Below are 19729 nucleotides of genomic sequence, written 5' to 3' on the forward strand. Positions count from 1 at the left end.
GCAGTTGCGATTCTTGCAGCATCAAATGGCTATGGCAGCGGCAGCAACACAAGCAGCTCACCCGCATCATCAACAGCATTCAGGCAGCCACTCAAAAAGTAAAAGGAAAAGAGGCACACCGGCCCCTCCAAAATCATGAGACTTGCCTCCTCCCCAAAAAATTGGTTCAAAGGGGATTTTTTTCAGATTAATAAGGAGAAAGCTTAAAGTTAAATCAGTGTTTTTTATTACTGGTGGGAAAATTAACTTTTGACATTACACTAAAACAAATGAACTGATTTTGGAAGCCAGCCCTACAGAACCTAGAAATTTCATCTATAAAGAAGCTAGGATCTAGTTTCCTTAAGTCAATTTTTTAACAGAATGTTTTATCTTGTATTTTTTACCACTCAACAGCACTGTACATAGAATAAGGGTGAAAAACATTTTAGAAAAAATGAACTTTGTAAAGGTAGTATTGGTATTTGTTTATTTAGTATAAAAGGTCTGTGAACACTGTAACAAATACAATTTTTACAAATCCATTTTTGAAAAGCTCTCTCCTTTTGTTCACTTGGGCATTATACTTTTTATTACTTTGTCTATCAGCTTCTTTACTTCTTTGTGTCTTGTAATTGCTCTGGTGATACAGTCCTGAAGCTTGGCTCCTGTAAGAGGACATCCACCTAAAAATTAAAGGGAACAATTTGATTTTCTACTTATACTTCAGTTATGTATCTCTAAATGTGATTTCCAAATAAGAGTATTAATACAGTAATTCTCATGAGCAACACCTTTCATAGGGAGCATGCAGCTTTCCCAGCTCTAGCCTCAGGCAAAGATAATGGAAACAAACTAGAGCTGTAACAGGAGACATGCTCAAAATCTGTCCTCTGCTGTATGTAGGTCAAGCTGTGACTTCTTTTTGAACTTCCGTCATGCCACCATCTTAAAAACTAATTTCAAGAGCAAGTAATTTAATGAGTATCTGAACAGACACTCCATTACTATAAAGCACCCAAATCTTACAAAACAAAGCAGGTACATAGTCTTTTCTTGACCTAAACATTATCATCTCCATAGGTTTCTTTGTAATAAGTTTGGAAGTACCTGGTTTATGGACAGAACATAATCTGCCTTCTTCATCAGTGACGATGGTTACTGTTCCAGTTGCTAAATCTTCTTCTTCTTCAGCAGTTGGATCAACAATGAGTACTGTGCTTGTGAAAGCAAAACACGTGCAGACATGTTTGTACATATTGCTCCATTAACATTATTGCAAAATACACGTAACATTAATTTTTACTGTAGTCTTACAAAATACTTGCAGCTGGATTTAGTGCCCAGGCTTACCTGTTTTCTTAGCAAAGTGCACCAATTTAAAAAAAATTAAAAAGTCAAAAAATATGGGAAATTCCACATAATCAAGTGTATATGTCTATTGAAAATGCAGCTTTATGCCTAAAGTTTCCTAGATTTGTGACATCCGTGTCTTACAGGAAAATGCCACTAAACTGCCATTTGAAGGATGCAGTCACTTATTTTGTAGTTACACGAAGACTGATACAGGGTGTAGGCTGCACTAATCTCCACCTTAATGCAAAACTCATTTCCAATGGTAAGTTCACCAAAGTAGTTCTCAGTTTCTTGTCAGAGAACTCTAATATCACTCAGCCTGGGAATGGTTAAAAAAATGGATTTACAGGGTGTTTGACTGTCCTTAAGGCATCCAAAATATAAACTTGTCATACATCACATGATGCATATCTTTGAGAGATTAAATACTCTTATTTTTGAACCATTTAAGTTAAAAATAGAGCAAAATCAATGGAAAAAAAAGAGGATCTAACTATAAGCCAACTTTGTTCAACAAATAAAACTTGAACTTAAAGCTGAACTTTAAAACCTCACCAGTATTTCAGATTGCCATTTAATAGCAATAGTAACAAAAACATAAGTCCTTAGCTACGCTGTTCAAAAATGCTGCTTTTTGAAGTCTAACCCCATGCACTGTGACACATCAGCCCTTTGTGTGATGCAGGGACATGTGAAAAGTTCAATGCATCATTTGTTTTTTATGTACAAGTCAACACCCCAGGAGCCAGCTGTGGAGCTGCACCACATTCTGCACCAGTGCTCCTCACCCATGGCCGCACTATCCAGTAACCTACAAGTTTTATTTATTTAAGGAGGGCTTTTATACAGAATAAAAATGCCTCTGAATGCCAGAGTATGTAAAGCATTTTATTTAGAGGGCTGTGTCAACAGCTGTAGAACTAATAAATGAGAATTAAACAAACCACACAACATAGGCACACACCCCCTCGATATTTAGTTTTAGGAGCTAAAGGGAGACTTAAGTAGCTTGTTTGATGCAACAGTTGATTTTGGTGAAGGAAACAAAGCCCAAGAGACATGCATGGAAAGCTTTCTTACAAAGGCAATTTTTTCATCTATGTGTAAGTAAGTGTGATTTGTGTGTCTGTCTGGTATGTTACCCAACCTCTCTCACTTTCAGTCTACATCAAACTTCAGACCCATCAGAACTGGTATTAAAGCAATTAACACAGGCACTCTAAAGTACTGATAAAATTGTGTTCTGGTTCATTTTGGTAATCACTTAGTCAACATTTCAGTTTATTGCTTTCCCCACCCTATCTCTTATTTGAGTGAAAGGCCCTGCTAATCACTTCTGTGAATACAGATTAATGTGCCATAAATCACCGATATCTCTAAATAGACCTAAATCTTACATAGTACAGTGAGCACTGTCCTTGTCATTTTCTGCTTTCAAATGGATGCCACCAGAAATGACTGCATTTCTTATAAACAGCAGCAGAAAATATCCTTAACATACTTGGACTAATGAAGAGCCAGTAAACAATTTCAGGTGAGGAGTAAATTATCAGATGTGATTATTTTGAAATCTCATAATTTGCTTATTTTCCTATACGAACAGTGACTTAAGAATGCTGCGTAATCTTGGGTAATTATATTTTCAGTTATCCAGAGGTTATGTTGTTCTAACTGGACTGTTACTTCTTACTTGCTCTGTTGACTACATCATTAGTATAAGCTGTTCAAAAACTACCATCTTTTATATCAGTTATTTACATAGGCTTCTAAAACATTAATTGCATTGGTAACATTGTTTCATTTCACGGATACTACAAAAAACTAAAACAATACCTACCCCTGTACTTTTAAGCATATCTTTTAGGTTGGGGAACAGTTCTGCTTCAAGTAACAGGAAGAAGCTATATATGTGTTTTGTTCTGCATATTATTCGCATCACAGAACTACAGGTCAGTTCAACAAGAGAGGCCTGGATTTAAGACAAGTTAAATAGCACTGCCTGATGCTGCATACTCATCACTAGAAGTGCAGAAGCATCACTGGTAGCATCCTCTGTCTTTCACTCAAACTTTTACAGACACAGTTGTTTCCATAAGTACAAAACAGTTATGAACTTACTCATCAAATACAGCAAATGATGTGGCAACTGGATGCTTTCTGATAATCAAAGGAGTCTTCTGTTTTAAATTCACTTCTGATAAACCAGTTTCTTCTTTTATAATAACCGATGGCAATTGTACTGAAGAGATAAAAAAATTACAGTGGTCTAATATTAAACATTGCTAGGTTTAGCAGTCCTAAAGATGTCCAAGACTACTGAAATATTTAAGCTGTTCTTTTAACCAACCAAAAATCAATCAGAGTTTTGGCTATGTTAATGGTACTCTTGATTTCAAGCCAAGTATTTAGCTTAGGACTACCTGTTCAAGGAAGTATTTGATTTTTCTCCTCAAAGTAATAGAAGCATTTCTCCTTGCACAGAAGCATTTTCTACTTCCAAAATGCCATGCAATTAAAATAGTTTGGAGTCATATTTAACAAAAAGTATTTTTTCCCCAAAAAGCCTATATAAAAAACAGGAATATAGTCTCTCCAAGTGTTAACACACCTATGGCACCCATACCATCATTTCCACTTTGTGTTTTAGTAATTTAGCATTCAAATGACAGGAAACAAACAGTCCTAACGGACTGTGTACCAGTTACCTATTAATCATGGTTCAAAACTAATGCATTTCTCCAAGCAACACTAATCAGAACATGTGTCTTACTCTAAGGAAGACTTATCATTTTTTAATGCTGCTAACAAAGCCAAGGCATCCAAAAGGTTTCCATCATAGTCCAGACATATGATATCACAGTATAACACCCAAGCAAGCTATCAAAAAAAGTTTGCACACGTGAGATATCACAGCAGCTAAGCAAATGGTGCAATATGCAAGAAAATTCTGGCCACATTGAATACAGATACCAATTTCTATCTTGCAATTTTTACACTTCAGATGTCAACCAAGCTATGAAAACTGAAAAGCAAAACAACAACAAAACAACCTATAAACCCAGATACCTTCTTTAACATCTTATTACTGAGATCTTGTTAGTATCCCCCTCTTCACTTCAATATAAAACTTACCTTGCCATTTGCAATACACAGATCTTCTTTCACTATCATCTGTGAACTAAAATAAGATCAGAGAATAAGCCAGGAAACAGAAAACTGTCCTGCTGAGTTGTCTGTGTTTTAAATGCACTAAGATGGTTCTTACTTATCAATCACATCTGCAATGAACTGGCTTGCTGCTTGAGCCTCTTCACCAGGTGGTCCAGAGCGAAACCTCTCTGAACAGAGGGATGGCAGTTCTACATTTGGTACTAGGTATCAAAAAAGCAGGCAATTGGATATCAAAAATAGATATAAGACAACAGTCACTCTTAATACCATTTTATGTACTTCAAATGCAAGGCAAGACCAAAAATTTTTCAATCAAGCCTCCCTACTCCCTTTAAAACTAAAGTTATGCATGAGTTGATATTAAAGAACTTGTAGTACTCTGTATTTAGAAACTATATATTTCATGGAAAAACACATAATCCTAACTACCATATTCTATTTATAATCCTGCTATGACTATAACAACCCCACACAAACTCCTCTTGAAGTGTTAGGCACTCTTCAGTAGATCAGGAAACTGCAGTATTTTCATCCCACTGCCTGACTTGACTGGTATGCTATCTGTTTTTCATCACTCATTAAAAACTGAGGCTTTAGACTTGAAGCAAAAACATGCATAAACATTTGTGAAAAAAACTCAAGCTCACTGAAAACAACACACTTTGGAGATGCCTTGCAAAAAAGGGATTTGGTCTAATCTCTCAGTTCCACAGAACTATTTTATTTCCAAAGAAACTCCAAACAGGAGCGGGAAGGTACTCCCGAGACTTTTACAGTTTTTTGAGAAATAAACAGTGTTTATTTCTTTAAGAGTTACATTTTTTACCTACTAGGATTTCAAAACAGGAGTTAACATGCCTTTGCACAACCTTGCATGCCACAATCTTTTATAGATTAACTACCTTCCCCTCTTAATATACACACATGCCCCTGCTGCAGGTCTGTTTCCAACCTGGCCTGGAATCAGCCATAAAAGAGTACTTTTACATGGAAAACTCACAAGCAGAGCAGAGGGAATTCTACAATTTCTGAAGTACCACTGCCTAGATGTCAATTTGAAAATATGTTTTACCAAATCCATTCTTTTAAGAAATCTTCACAACACAATCTGTCATTACAGCGTCTTAGTTGAAGCAGTACAAGACCTGAGCAAGATCCACACTGAAATACTCACCAATATATCCCTTATTAGAATCTGCTGCAGGTGCAGCAAGCTCCTGAAGAAACAAAAAAGACAAGATTTTCCAGCTATTCTGTATAAAAATAGCCATTTTCTTGCCAGTTATCATTACAGTGATATTTACATAAGCCATTTTTAATCAGTCCTTGTCTGTAAATTTTCTATGGAAAAATTCAGTACAGGGGCATGCAGTGACTTGGCTCATAGTTCATGGAGGGCCAGCAGTAAAGTTGAGGCTACAAAGCACTTAATAGTCCAGCCAACTAATCCCCAGTTCACTTATTGATCAATATTCAGTAACTTCTCAACTATATATCTTTTATCTAGAAATAACAAAGAGTTTATATTTGTATACATCTTTCTCCCTACATGATGGGCACCATAAAAATACATGTCCTCAGACTATACAGGTAGGATTAGGTAATTAAATTCTATATTAAGTTTCATGTCCGAAAGTAACTCAGGTGAAAAACTGTAATTGTGTCTGACTGGCACATTATTGTAACTCTGTGGGCGATTCATTCTAAACACCAATGCACAAATTCAGCTAACAGATAAATTAAAAGCCAATCATACTGCTTTCACTCCACAAATCACCGTGGTATTTCCTAACTTCACCAGGGCAGAACCATCTGCAGTTGTAATTGAACCTGCAGAGAAAAAGTACTGTTCAATAAAATCTTATTTTTCATTCAAAGAGCATTATTAACATCTGCCTTCACAAAGTGTTAACTTTCCATGATTGTATACTAAACAGAGGCTAAGCAACATCTCAAATCCAGAGTGGGACAATCACATAGAATGGCTGAGGCTGGGACAGCTGGACCTCATCTGGTCTAACACCCCTACTTTTGATTATCTCCAAGGAAGGAAACTCCACAACTTCTTTGGCCAACCTGTGCCAGCGCTCCATCACTCTGTCAGTAAAAAAGTGTTTCATCATATTCAGAGGGAACGTCCTGTGTTTTAGCTTGTGCCCATTAAGTTCTGTCACTGGGCACTAATGAATAGAACCTGGCTTTGTCTTCTCTGCACCCCCCCCCTTATATACATTGCCTGGCATTGGACACAATACTCCAGGTGTGGCCTCACCAGTGCTGAGCAGAGAGCAAGATCACCTCCCTTGACCTGCTGGCAATGCTGTGCCTAATGCAGCCCAGGATAACACTGGCCTCTTTACAGCAAACGCACTTTACTGGCTCATTTTGCCTCTGCTTGAGGCAGTTGCCTACCAAGCTTAGAACACAGCAGAAGCCAGGACTCAGTGTCCCTCCCAAGATGCTCAGGCATCAATTTTGTGCTGGTCAGCGTATGCCTTGACGCTGCCTTCCGCATCTATAACATATGCTGCTGACCTTAGACAGAGACAAGATTCCACAACCACCTAATTTGTGCTGCATATACCTGAACAGGAGCAGACCCGAGTAATTACACTGTGCACATCAACGTAGGATCAGGACTGGAAACAATGTTAAAGTATATTGCTGTACCATGCATTCTCTTTCACGCTTGCTGAAACAGTAAATAAAAATCCTTTCTCTTTCTTGTTTCAAAGCAAGCACCAAGAAAACCCAGCAAGTCATCAAGGTCACTATTACAACCTGATATTAATAATACCTCCCCCATTATTATTATTATTCCAAATAAGCACTTGCCTATGTTGACAGTGGTTGCCCGGAATTCACCTAACTCCCTTCCATCGGGTCGACAGTTCTCTTTCTAAACAAAAATTACAAAGTTCAAATTAGAAAACATATTTTAATAAATAATACAGTAATATTTATGCTGTAGGAGTTGATATAAAATAATATTCTCTTCTTTTTAGCAGAAATATGCAGCCTCAAAAATGCTAGGGAAAACTTGGTCACAGTCTAGCTGGTTTTTAATCAACTGATATGTAGTTTGTGGTTGTAGGCCTGCAAAAAAAAATCCCTTATTATAATTTATTATATCCTTTATTATAATTTATTTAGAAAATATAACAATAGATTTATTGTCTCAAAGGTAAGTACTACAGGCTAGATTCAGAATATCATCCAAGAACAAGTACCCATTGGTAACTTAAAATGAGAGTTTCCACCTGTCTGCATTGTTCAGGTTTCGTAGGCAATTCCCCTCCTCCATTCCCACCTAGTGGAGCTCTAAAGAGAGTGAACAAAAAACAACCCCCAAAAAACCATAACATTCAAATACCATCAGGCAGAAGCTGTACAATACTGGACTCTTAAGTCAGAAATTAAAATAATATTCCATCATGTTAGATCTGAAGAACCGCAAGAAAAACAAATTCATTATAAGCAATTTATACAAGCATCTCACATTTTACTCACCAAAAATCTTTTGTAATATTCCAATGGTTCCACAGTTCTAAAACAAATAGAAAGAGAAGTTCACATGCAAGCTCTTGAGTAGGCAACTGATAGCAAAAAAAAAGATAAGCAAGCACTAACCCACAACGACAAATAATTTGAGAAGCAAGATGCCTGGCAAAGCTGCTTAGCAATATGGTTACAGAAAGATGAGGAAACTCTGAACTGATCTAAGATGTTTTCCTACAATCAGTTCCAAAATGCCTCCTCCTTACAAGGAACCTACCTGCACATATACCTAACAAAACCTGCTAGCTTTCACCTCAGTAATATTAGTTATAAATCAAAAGAAGTGTTTACTGACAGAAGGGTGTAGAATGGTTTTCAAGAAATGCAGAAAGCATAATGTTATAACTGTGTTTGAAATATGTTAGTTCAAGGACCACATTCAGATGTACAGAATGGTATAAAACAATTTTAAATGCTACAGTTTTTCTTAGAATCTTTGAGAAAATATAAAATTACAAAATATGCTTCGTGCAAGGCTTCAGGTGAGAAATAATTAATGCTCCTTATTAATTACATACTACTAACAGTCTTCATGTATTAGTATTTTAAGCAGGGATCATTAATGTAAAAAAACCCTCACCTTTGTTTTATAAAAGTGTTAACACTTAAACAAAGCATTCACAGTTTTGTTAAAATAGTGCTTCTGGAGGAAAAAAACAAAAAAAGATAAAAGGGAAAAGCAATTTTTCCAAATGCAAACTAACATATAGACATACCACAAACAAATGGCAAGCATAAATTAGCTCCTGTTGGCTCTACATATGTTGGTCCTGTACTACTGGTTTTCTGAAGCCCAATAGAAGGCCTGTTCTCTTCCAATTCATGTAAAAGCACTTACTAAACACTGTTTCGTGCATTTAAGACATAAATACAAAAGAAAAAACACTAGAACGGGCTACCCAGAGAAGCTGTGGATGTCCCATCCCTGGAACTGTTCAAGGCCAGGTTGGATGAGGCTCTGTAACCTGCTCTAGTGGAAGGTGTTCTGCCCACGGCAGGGAGGTTGGAATCAGATGATCTTTGAAGATCCCCTCTGACCCAAACCATTTTACTATTCTAAAACTAGTAGTTATAAATGGGAACCCACTGAATTCCCTACAGTTTTAACCTCCTTGTAATGCTACCAGCTGTGTCGGGAGGTTTAGGGTGGATATCAGGAAAAGGTTCTTCACCCAGTGGGTGGATGGGTGCTGGAAGAGGCTCCCCCGGGGAAATGGTCACAGCATCAAGCCTGAGAGAGTCCAAGAAGATTTGGACAACGCTCTCAGATGTGAGACGTCCCATGTAGTGTGACTTGGGTGTCCCGCGCAGAGCCAGAACTTGGACTCGGTGATCCCTGTGGATCCAACTCGGGATACTCAGCGATTCTGTGACACCAGGTAGCTCCAGGCCACACCGAGCTCCGCGCTTTGTCGGGCATTTTCCCGGCTAGACACCCCCTGCTCGCTCAGTACCCCCCGCACACGTCGGAGCCCTGCAGGCCCCTCAGCACCGACCCCATCCCGGGGGCCGCGCCGAGCCCGCTCCCCTCGCGCGCGGGCGGGACCCCTGGAGCGGGGCGGGCGGGACCGCGGCCGCCAGACCCGGCACTTACTTGAAGGTGGCCGCCATGGCGGCACCGCTGCCGCTCCAGATGTGGCGCCCCCTGGCGGCCGGCCCGCCCGGCGGGCTCTGCCGGAGGACCGGCCTTGGCGGCGGCGCTCGGGGCGGTGGCGGGGCCCAGCCGCGGGGGGGCGCCGGCGGCTCCCGGCCATGCGGCCGCTTCCGCCTCGCTGCTGCCGCGCGACCGAGCCGCGCGCGCCGCCGGGGGCGATGGCGCCGGCGCTGCCGCAGTCCCGTCCCTGCCCTGTCCCTGCCCGCGGCCGCCGCGGTCCTCGCCGCCCTCCTCCTCGTCCTGGTGAGAGCCGCGCACCGCGGTCACGGCGGGCCCGGGGGGCTCCGTGGCGGGGGCGGTGCGCGGAGCTGCCTCTTGCCCGCATCCGCGGTGCGGAACGGGGGCGCTGCCCGGCGGTCCTGGCCCTGCTGGGGGGCCCCGGGGGGCTGCGGCGGGCCCAGGCAGGGCTCGCCCAGGCAGGGCTGGCCCAGGCTGGGGGCAGCGCGGGTGGCACCGGGAGCCGTGCGGGCAGCAGCCGGCGGGGCTGCGCTGCTGCGGGGGTTGGTGCGGGCAAGGCGTCCGGGGTCCTGCGGAGGGGATAAAGACGCCTTGGGAAATGCCCTGGTAACGCCCGTTCGCGGTAACCATTTGGGAGGTCGCTGTGTCTCTGCGTGGCTGAAATACCCGGCAAGTTGCAGAAGTTGAACACTCTGGAAGGCGGAATTCTGCTGCCTGTCCGCCGTGCCGCGTATTCCTTCTACCCGGGGAGGTGGTGGAGTCACCGTCTCTAGTGTGAATTTAAATTCCCCCTTTTTTAACCCTAGATAAGACCTGAGGTCTTTTTGCCTTCTTAAAATGAGACCTTTAATTACTAAGCAAGAAAGTCCTGGCTCTGGCTCTTGATGTATTGCAGAGCCCCCACTTAATTTTACAGAGTGTCACAACATGGAACAGAAGGCTATGCAGACAACTTCCCTGATCACCAAAGCTTGTCATTCAAATCAGTGCTCTGCCTAACTTGTCCTCACTCTTCTCTTTATAGATTTGCAGCTATACATTTGTATTTCATTACTATTTCTTTCTACCCTTGCATTTGCAGGAGTGACCCAGGGAGGTGGAAGTCTTCTATGTTACTCACTGTCCTGCATGACCCAGCCCTTCAAAGTATTCTGAAAGACTTTGAAAAGGAAATAAAAACAAACAGAGAAAATCTTCATGGTAATTTAGCAACATTCTTACCAACATCAATGTCTGCATAGTTAGTGCTTTCAGAAATACAGATTTCAATTTTTTAAAAGCATATTTTTATATCTCTGCATAAAAGCCTTACTTTTCTGCAGCTTTTGACTAATACTTCCTAGGAGACTTTTTCAAGAGGCAATTTAATATAAAAGAGTTGTCTTTGAAAAACACATGCAGGAAAAGCAAGTTACTGAAAAAGGTTCAGTTTACACAAGTTTTCTTCACTGTTACCATTTTTTTATCACAACCCAAAACAATAGCAGTGCAGTATCCCTTGATACACACTTAGCTTTTATCCTTACAAGCCATTTTTTTAACTCATATTTTAAATATCATTTGGAAAAACAGTAAAAATCTCTTTTTACTCTCAGCTATGTCTGCAGATGTGCACTATGTTTTCTGTGACAGCTCTAGCAGTTAATATCTCGAACAGGTTTCAGCAACACTGCAGCATTATTACAAGGCAGGGTAACTCTTAAATGAATAATAACACAGCTTTAATCAGTTTTAACCTATATAAAGTTCTCAGATGTCACTGTTGTGAAGTGTAAGCAGTCAAATGTAGAAGATGGCTCCAGCTCATTCTGCAGAATTGTGCTGGTTTAAAAGTTAACCGGCAAGGGAAAATGAACTCAATTCAAAAGAGAGATTTATAAGTCAGAATAACAATTTATTAAAATAATGCAATAAGTACAATTATACAGACAGACAATTGGTTTTAACCCACAAAACCCAAATGTACAACCCAGCACCCTAGGGTATGAACAAGAGTGGTGTACCTTGGCCCACCCCCGAGTCCAAAGGAAAGGGAGAGGGGATAAACCTGCTGGTGGGAGAGCTGCTGCAGTCTGGTCAGAAGTGGTGATTGCAGTCCAGTCGAGGGTGGTGGTCTCAGTCTGGTTGAATGCGATGGTCTGCAGTCTAGTTGAAGGCAGTGGTCTGCAGTATTCCTCTGGATCCCACAAGAGGTGGCAAGGTTCTGAAACTCCCAGTTATATACTCTCCAGTTCAGGTGGGAGTGCTCAGTCCCTCCCTCAGAGTAGGGAATTCCATAAAAGGGCATGCGGATGCTCAGTCCCTCCTCCATAAAAGGGTATCAGAGCAGGGAATTCCATATAAGGGTATCAGAGCGGGGAATTCCATAAAAGGGTATCAGAGCGGGGAATTCCATAGAAGGGTACAGGAACATCTTCCCACCTTGCAGGCCTCTACTGACAACAGTTTTTTGGGAAATGGCATGGACGGCTATAGAATACACAGTTTTGGGTTACACCCATCCAGTGATGAATTGGTCCCTGCCATTCTAACCAGGACAAGAATTGTGTTCAGTTATATATTGATTTACAACTCTTATAGTTTCTGTGCAGACCATTCCACCACTGTCAATGTTCAGGTTAGGTTTTCACTATGGGAAATTAAATTATATCAATATGTATAAGCACAAGCAACATTTCCAAGCCATTGAATAGTCCCAGACAGTATTTAACTTGAATTCTCTGCTAATATTTAAGGCTCTGGAGACCTATCCATAATTATTTATGTACCTATTGTCCAAGTGTTCCTTGAGTTCATAGTCATGATGATGACTGCAAACTAAAAATAGTTGAAGAGACAGGCGAAGACAGAAAGCTGCAATGAAGCTTCTGTATCTCAGTGTTTATTACTTAAAATAACATTTAACCTTATTTATGATACATATATGTTTCTTAGGGATGTAGTGGCTTGTCTGTAATAGCTCAAGGGGCATGAATTAAAGTAGTGTTCCAGCATTGTTGAAGGCTGCACCCTGCCAGTTGAACCATAAGTTATCTACCTCTGTGGGATAGGGATTTAGAGGTTAAGAATTGGATGCTCCTACGACCTGCCTGTTGCATTAGCCAACGGCACATAGGGGAGTCTTGAGCACACAAGCCCTCAGGGGAGAAGCTATAGACAAACCTTAGTTTCTTACTGGGAAAAGAAATGGCATTTTCATATGACCAAGCTTAAGTAACTGTTGCGAGATCATAGCTGAGAGGGGTGTGCTAGAAAAGAAGGAGCTAACTAGCCTCCATTTTCCTGGGTATTTTTTAAGCTACTTTTCTTTATACTGTTCATTGAGCTGTTCGATTCCCAAGCTGCATAATGAGGTATTTCCCTGATTTAAGAAAGAAACAAAATTTTTCCAGTCCCGCTTGCTGGGCACAGTCTTCCAAGTACCTGTACACTCTTGCAGGTAACAGTAAATCAGTCTGTAAGTTATCAGTCTATCTGCCAGATTCTTAAACTACACACATTTACACACACAAACACAAACACAGTATGTTTGTATTAGTGCAAAGAGTAGACCTGCTTTTTGCTAAAGCAATGTTTTCAATGTCTCCCTTTCTGCAGAAGGAGATGAACTCTTGCTGGATGTGGAATCTGCTGGTAATATCACTCCACACCTGAAGTTAAATGGTCTAGCCCATTTCAGACCAGCAGTCAGGTCAGCAGTAGCTCTTCAATGCACTGTAAATGGGTGACTGCAGTTACTAGAAATATTCTGACTTACTTGAGGCAAACAGCAGCAAGCAAGCTGCAGCAGCACGGGCTGTGGGGCAGCTGGGCATGTTGGCCAACTGCAAAGTAAACTTACTTTGCAGCAGAGCCCAGCAGAGCCCAGGGGAAATGCTTCCAACTTCTCTTGAGGAAAGCGACCTCAAGCAGGGAATACTTTTCAGACTCTTCAGCTTCCAGGTGTTGCAAGGCTTCCTAATTCTCACACTTTTTCTAAGGGCAGTGTACCATCAAGATGCAGTATTCAGTCATAAGCGCTTTAACAGGCTGTGAGAGGTTATCCTTTGTCTACATTTACTCTACCACACTTCCCAGCACTCTCATGCAAGCAGTAAATTCTGTCAATAATTTACTTACAATCTCTTTCTACATGTTCACTCAATATTCAAGAAACAGCTGCAGACCAAACACCCTCCCAAACTGGCTTAGCCACAGGTGATTCTTCTTACCTACGTGACTTTAAGTCTCTCTCTGGTCCTTGCCTTTGCATCCATCAGGCTCTACCTCCCTTGAGTCTTCACGTTCTTCTGTCGAGATCACTTTCCTTCTTTGAACTTTGATCAATTTGTCATTTTAGCAGAGCGAACTTCAATATCTAGACTGAATCCAAGCCTTTGTCACTGGCATGTTCTGTGCAATATTCTTGAAGAATGAGGTGACATTAATTCTGGCATTCCCATCTGGTTTCTGCCATGTTCTGAAGTTTCATGTGAGGTTATTCTGAAACTGTATAAAGATCCCATTACAAAACAAATGGAAATACTGACTGTCGGCTGTTGGACTGGAGATCAGAAGAATTATTTGAACCACAGGATGATGAAGAATCGTGGAGTTCTGCAAACAGTTTTGGCAAATTCACTTTGCGTGGTCTCTGGAAAGCAGCCTTCCACATGTGGGACAAATCCTTATCTTCCTATCTTTGTGGAGTAGAGAAAGGTTTAGCTAGTTATGTCAAGGACAGACTTCACCCAGTAGCCACGTTACAACCTCAGCTGTACAGGCTGTCGTAAACCATCCAGTGCATACTCTGAATCATCTGCTGTCAAACTAGGAACAAGGTCAAAACCACGAGAAATTTCTAACTCTGTTTGGCTGACTAGATCCAATGCCATTAAAGGTCTCAACAACAGAACTGCTGATAACTTTCATATCTTGTTGCCAAAAAACAAAGACCCAAAACCATATCCATGGCCATCTTCCAGTCTTTAAGCCAAGTCATACGTTTTGGAAATGGTAATCAACTGTCTCAGCCCTCCCTTTCGTTGTTTTACAAGTCTGGCTAGGTTCTGCCTGCTGGAAGGTTTCATGATAATGAAAGCTTAAGCGCAGATGAGATTAGAACAACCTTTACTGTTTTTTTCATCAAACAGTAAAATTCCAGTCTCAGAAAAATGTTTTCTGATGTTATGTCTAATTTTACTATTCTTGACAGTTTATTTTCTCAATAAAAAGCTCCATAAGAACAGTAACAGAAGAAAAAAACCAGTTTTCTGCATGAGTACTGCAAGGGGACTACAAGAAGGACCAATTATTCTCATAAAGGAGACAGCGAGCAGTTTTATTCCAGTATTTGCTGGAAAGCTAGAAAAAAAAAAGAGTGGTTGACCGCAGAATATTAGTTTTAAGCAACTGCTGCATGCATTATTCATGTTCTCGTACATTGCCTCAACTTCCATGGTACCTCTGAAATTCTTACACCCATGCTCATATCTGCATATAGTGACCCCATGGCAGCAGAAATCTGGACCTTTTCAGTTCACTTATAAAATGAATTAATTACTGAAAAATTCTGTTTACCAAAATGAATAAATACAGTTAGACAACTTAATAGACTCATTCATTTTTAAGTATTAAAGTATAAGGAATGCTGTGATTTTTCAGATCGTACAGAAATACCGCATAGTGGAGATGTTACTTACCATTTTGTCTACATTTGTGATATTTGTCTTTCACATCCTTGCCAGTGCCTTCCTAAGCCTCGTGATAACTAAGGAAGAGCTAACTTCATATCCTGGTCATTACCATCCCCAGAAAATAGAAGAGAATCATCGTAAAATCCCAAATACAAAATCACTAAGGTACCCTGGAAATTAGTTACGCCTGAACAGTCATTCAAAGGAGAGAGAATGTGGTTGCATCTTACACTGAGAAGATGAAGGAAGGAAGAAAAATTCAATGTAAGGCCCACTCCATTCCCTGAAATCATAGATGCTCTTCCTTCCATACAGAAAGGTTTTGGAGAAAGTTGCAAGGGAAAATTTTCTTGCTCTGTACCCCCTCCACCTTCATGAGGGAATTTCAGGAGTGGCTTGAACAGACCTGTGTGGTTACAGGAATCTTAGTTTCACATGTAATGATTTCTCTGAGTTGTAAAATAATGAAGCATTCTTTCTATTCCTGGCTACTCCTGATTTACTCAACATTATACAGTACATCAGTCTAGCCCTAATCTGGAAGAAGGGCGTGATAATTTATTTACCCCCGAGAAACCCCTACTGAATTTTCCAGTGGTAGGACAAAAGATTTTAGTAGGTTAGAATAGAAGCTCCTTGCTATGAACAGGAAACATTCACAGGGGATATGACATAATTCTGTTGATTACCTGGGACCCCAATTACTCTGTCTGCAGGCTGCACTAGAAATCCTGCGGTTTAGCTTTAGTTTCTCTCTTCCTAAGATGTTCCCTATTAGTGTAAGCACTAGGTATATAGTTCTGTAGGTGTGCAGTCAACACCAGGCAATTACGTTCCCTGCTTTAAAGAAGCTTTATTATGCACAGTGCTTACTTAGGGGAGAATACTGTCTTTGCTACTAAGTACAAAGGTAACGCATAATATCACTATACAAGTTTGACCAATGTAGAAGAGCTTTTATTTTCCCATCAAGCAAAATGTTTGGGAAACCATTTGCAGAATGGTCATTTGCAAAGCCTCTACTGCACTCACTTCAGATATTTAAGAACTAGGAGAATTCATTAGGAACTGCTATTCTCATTTGTGTCTAGATAATTTACGGGGACCGTAAAAGTTTCTTAGGAAACTCACATTCCTACCTCTGCAAAAGGTTCGTTCTTTCCATGTTTCTCCTGCAAACTTGTCAACATTTTGCTCCCAATTTAATCTGCATTTATATCCACTCAGGGTTGAATCCCATACAGTCCTTCTAGATGGGACTGTGTCTTTTAGAGATAAATTCTTCATTCTTGAAGAAGAGGATAGATCAAAGTGAGCAATGCACTTAAGATGGCTGTTGGCTTTGTAGTCAGTATCACACTAAAGAACTTCAAAATAAATGGGCTCACGTTTCCCAGGGCTTTGCTTAACACAGCAAAAAGGTTTATGGGAAACTGGATGTAAAGTTAGTGGCAAACATTATCTTTCGTATCAGAGAGATAATTAAAAAAAAAAAAGATGTAGTTGTCATTTTGCTAAGATGCAAAACTGACATCAAAATGTTATGTGGCAACACACCATTTATGTTTAATAAGCGCCACTAAGTCTGAAGAAAGAGACCTTCAAGTAGAAGAAGGGTTTGCAGCATAAAGTAGTTTCACACAAAAAAACTCACCAAATGCTGGATTAGAGCCAGAACACAGTAGTACTACCAGTATTTTGTTTTCTATTGTGAGGCATTATACATGCCCACAACATTTCAAATATAGCTGTCATGTAGTAGATTGATTACATTAGTGCAAGGCTTCTCAAGTGTTATGATACCATGGCTTTCTCAACATCAGGGAACTATCACTCTTACAGATCTACTACATTTTTGCCAGAAAATACAAGGATGATGACTTGAAATATGAATGCCCACAGTAAGGCACATGATTAATAACCACTGAGTAATAAAATCATTGCTGACAAAATATATCCAATGACGAGTTTAAATCTTTTCCAATGAAAAGTTTAAATATCCTCTTGGGAAAGGAGTCCTCTGTCTTGTTTCCAGTGCTGCAGAGGTGTTTTATTCAATGGCTTCTCAGGCAAGTGTTGTGAAGCGCTTTCAGCACATGGACAAGAACCAAGACTTCCCATTCTGAGACACATTCCTCTGTTAAAAAGGAGAGTGTGTACCTCTCCACTTAGTCTTCGTCCTCAAGAGTCTTGCACTCCTTGCTGAACAGTGGCCCAATTTCAAATAGAGTTCAGTTGCGTCGTGCTAGACCTTTCCATAGCTCAGTGGCTATTTCAGAAAGGAGGTACCACAGATTAAATTCCTTTAAGCTAAGCAGGACTCGGAATCCCTCTGCTCCATTTTGCTGTAACGATTATGTTGTGATAACACAGTCCTTACTTCCTACCTTCCTCAGAAGATGGTCTGGTGTTCACTCTCCCACAAAGAGGTGCAAGTCCCTTGTGAAGCTCTGAGTCAACTGCCTCTTGAAGCACATATTTCAAATGTATTGTGTGTTTTCTACGAGCTGACTCCAAATGGCTTTGCTCCTACACATATTAAAAGAAATGCAAAAATTGCCATGCACAGGCATAAGGAGCCCCCATACCATGAAGAAATAGCCTACATAAGGTTCCCGTACTGCTGTAAGGTGGGGTCTTGATCTTCTTGTTCGTCATCCTCATCTCTTCCTTCATATCACTACTGCACAACCACACCTACATCAGCACATTGCCCAGTTGTCTGTTTGAAGCATGCTTCATTTTCAGCTGGACCTTTTTACCCATCAAAGTCCTCAGATGGAGACTCAATTACAAATGCCTGTGCAAGAGAAGGGACAAGAAACCACAGCCAAAGGAAGGTGGATTGGTCCCTACTGAGACCAGTCCTGCATTCATCAGCTGGAGACCACCATGGAGCCACACACACACTGCACTCACCCTCCTGTGGGATCATCCAGCCTCGTCCATCGCAAAGAGCCCGACCACCTGCCTTCCACTGTGAGAATCACTCCACTGTGACCAAGTATCATCTCTTACGCTCAACAACTTTCAACTGAGGGACTAAGACCGGCAGGGAAAATGCTATAACTGTCATCAAAACTTTACCAAAAAGGAATTATACAGTCATGTTGTGGAAATGAGATCTATTCCCTAACTCTTCATTAAGACATAATTAATTGGGATGTTTTGTAGCATAATACTAAAAGCAACAGAATGATTACATCTACTAGAGCAAACTAGATTGGGAATATCATGGACAAACACTGAACAAGGAAATTTTTCTGAAATACGCTCAGTCCATGGTCTCATTTCTTCATCCCTTGAACTATGTGGTGCTTGTTTATAGTACTCAGTCTTAAGTCTTGTCTTCACAAGATGCACAGTAAAGTACCCCAGTAAGTGGCACCAGCCCACTGGAAGTACCAAATTACCTTAAAGAAACCTGAAGGGAGAAGTTGCTTCAGCCAAGAAGAATATGGGCCAGGTGATGGACTCCAGCTTTTGGAGTGGCTACCCCCACCAGCAGAGTCCTGACACTGTCCATCTCGTGGTCAGCCAGAACACAGCCCCATAACCCAAGGCAAAGATTCAACCTGACTCTAGAGATGGGGCTGGGAGGGGGGGAGGGTAACACCACCATATCCTGGCCCCTACCCTCACTATTTTCATGTTCTTAACATCTTTGACTTGGTGCCATCCCACTTGTAGGCCCAGCTGGGCTATGAAGGGAAAATAGCATCTGCCTTTTCTTCTAAGGCTTTTGGTCATTCTTGCTCATATGATTTGGCCTCCTGGATGTGATACAAGAGAGTACAACAAGCACTAAGTGCCTGTCCCTCATCTTCCCTATCCATCTCTCTTCCCAGCAAAGCTCCACAAGGCTGCACCCGCCCTGGTACTGGTTATTCACAGTACAAGCAGCCCAGACAAGAATTACTGCTGGCTCCTCATTGCTTTCAGTAGAGCTCTCAATGGCTGTCACTCTTATTACTGGCCCAAAGCACACAGCTACTACTGCTGTTGCCCTTCCCACATCAGTATCTCTGATACCTTATTTCTGTAAACTGCAGCCTCTCAACCTGCATTGTCCATCACCTGGAGGCTGCCAGGCAAGACAGCAAATATCTCACACAGGCTGATGAAAAAAGTCTTCATCAATTTTATCAAAGGCCACAGAGGAAAAGTGCAGCCCCATCCAAATGCCAGTTGAAATACATAGCACAGCAGGCCCTTGCCCCATTCACATTAGAAGTGCCACCCTTCTAGGCAACCCTATACTTCCCAGAACTTCTCCACAAAACCTTCAGAAAGCAAGTAAACCAAAAATCACTCATCCCCAGAAAACTTTTGAAAATATACCAGCTAGGACATAAATTCCTGCCGATTCTTTAACACC

At 41.0% G+C, this 19729-nt stretch overlaps 2 protein-coding genes and 1 long non-coding RNA gene across 7 annotated transcripts in view; 2 read left to right on the forward strand and 1 right to left on the reverse strand.

The window, feature by feature from the left end:
- LOC113963442 (transcription factor SPT20 homolog) overlaps positions 1 to 524 on the forward strand; it is a 33695-nt gene extending 33171 nt beyond the window's left edge. For 3 of the 5 annotated variants that reach the window (XM_027674498.1, XM_027674504.1, XM_027674503.1), the window contains one exon: positions 2 to 524. In XM_027674498.1, the coding sequence (XP_027530299.1) occupies positions 2 to 102 (101 nt within the window). In that variant the 3' untranslated portion in view covers positions 103 to 524. The remainder of the gene's footprint in view (position 1) is intronic. The other 2 variants (XM_027674499.1, XM_027674502.1) reach the window with 2 other exon arrangements.
- On the reverse strand, positions 443 to 9757 carry LOC113963443 (exosome complex component RRP43-like). Its single transcript, XM_027674506.1, has 11 exons — positions 9659 to 9757; positions 8017 to 8053; positions 7342 to 7405; positions 6263 to 6336; positions 5681 to 5723; positions 4601 to 4706; positions 4468 to 4513; positions 4122 to 4212; positions 3454 to 3574; positions 1090 to 1199; positions 443 to 665 (listed from the first exon to the last, which is right to left on the reverse strand). The coding sequence occupies exons 1-11, from the start codon at positions 9673 to 9675 to the stop codon at positions 550 to 552; spliced, it is 825 nt and encodes a 274-aa protein (XP_027530307.1). The 5' UTR covers positions 9676 to 9757; the 3' UTR covers positions 443 to 549.
- A 152-nt stretch (positions 9758 to 9909) lies between these two features.
- LOC113963444 overlaps positions 9910 to 19729 on the forward strand; it is a 15153-nt gene continuing 5333 nt past the window's right edge. The window contains exon 1 of the long non-coding RNA XR_003532826.1: positions 9910 to 9961. This is a non-coding gene — a long non-coding RNA (uncharacterized LOC113963444). The remainder of the gene's footprint in view (positions 9962 to 19729) is intronic.

This window comes from Neopelma chrysocephalum, unplaced genomic scaffold (assembly GCF_003984885.1).
Source record: "Neopelma chrysocephalum unplaced genomic scaffold, ASM398488v2 Primary Assembly neopelma1_25, whole genome shotgun sequence".
Classification (NCBI taxonomy): domain Eukaryota; kingdom Metazoa; phylum Chordata; class Aves; order Passeriformes; family Pipridae; genus Neopelma; species Neopelma chrysocephalum.

What these genes read in the sequence shown, in the direction of transcription:
- LOC113963443 (XM_027674506.1), bottom strand. An exon ending in GTTAGCAGCATTAAAAAATG is followed by an intron (nt 3,575 to 4,121) that starts ATAAGTCTTCCT and finishes TTATCTCTTCAG; the next exon opens with TACAATTGCCATCGGTTATT. An exon ending in TCATTTGCTGTATTTGATGA is followed by an intron (nt 1,200 to 3,453) that starts GTAAGTTCATAA and finishes TGCTTTCACAAG; the next exon opens with CACAGTACTCATTGTTGATC.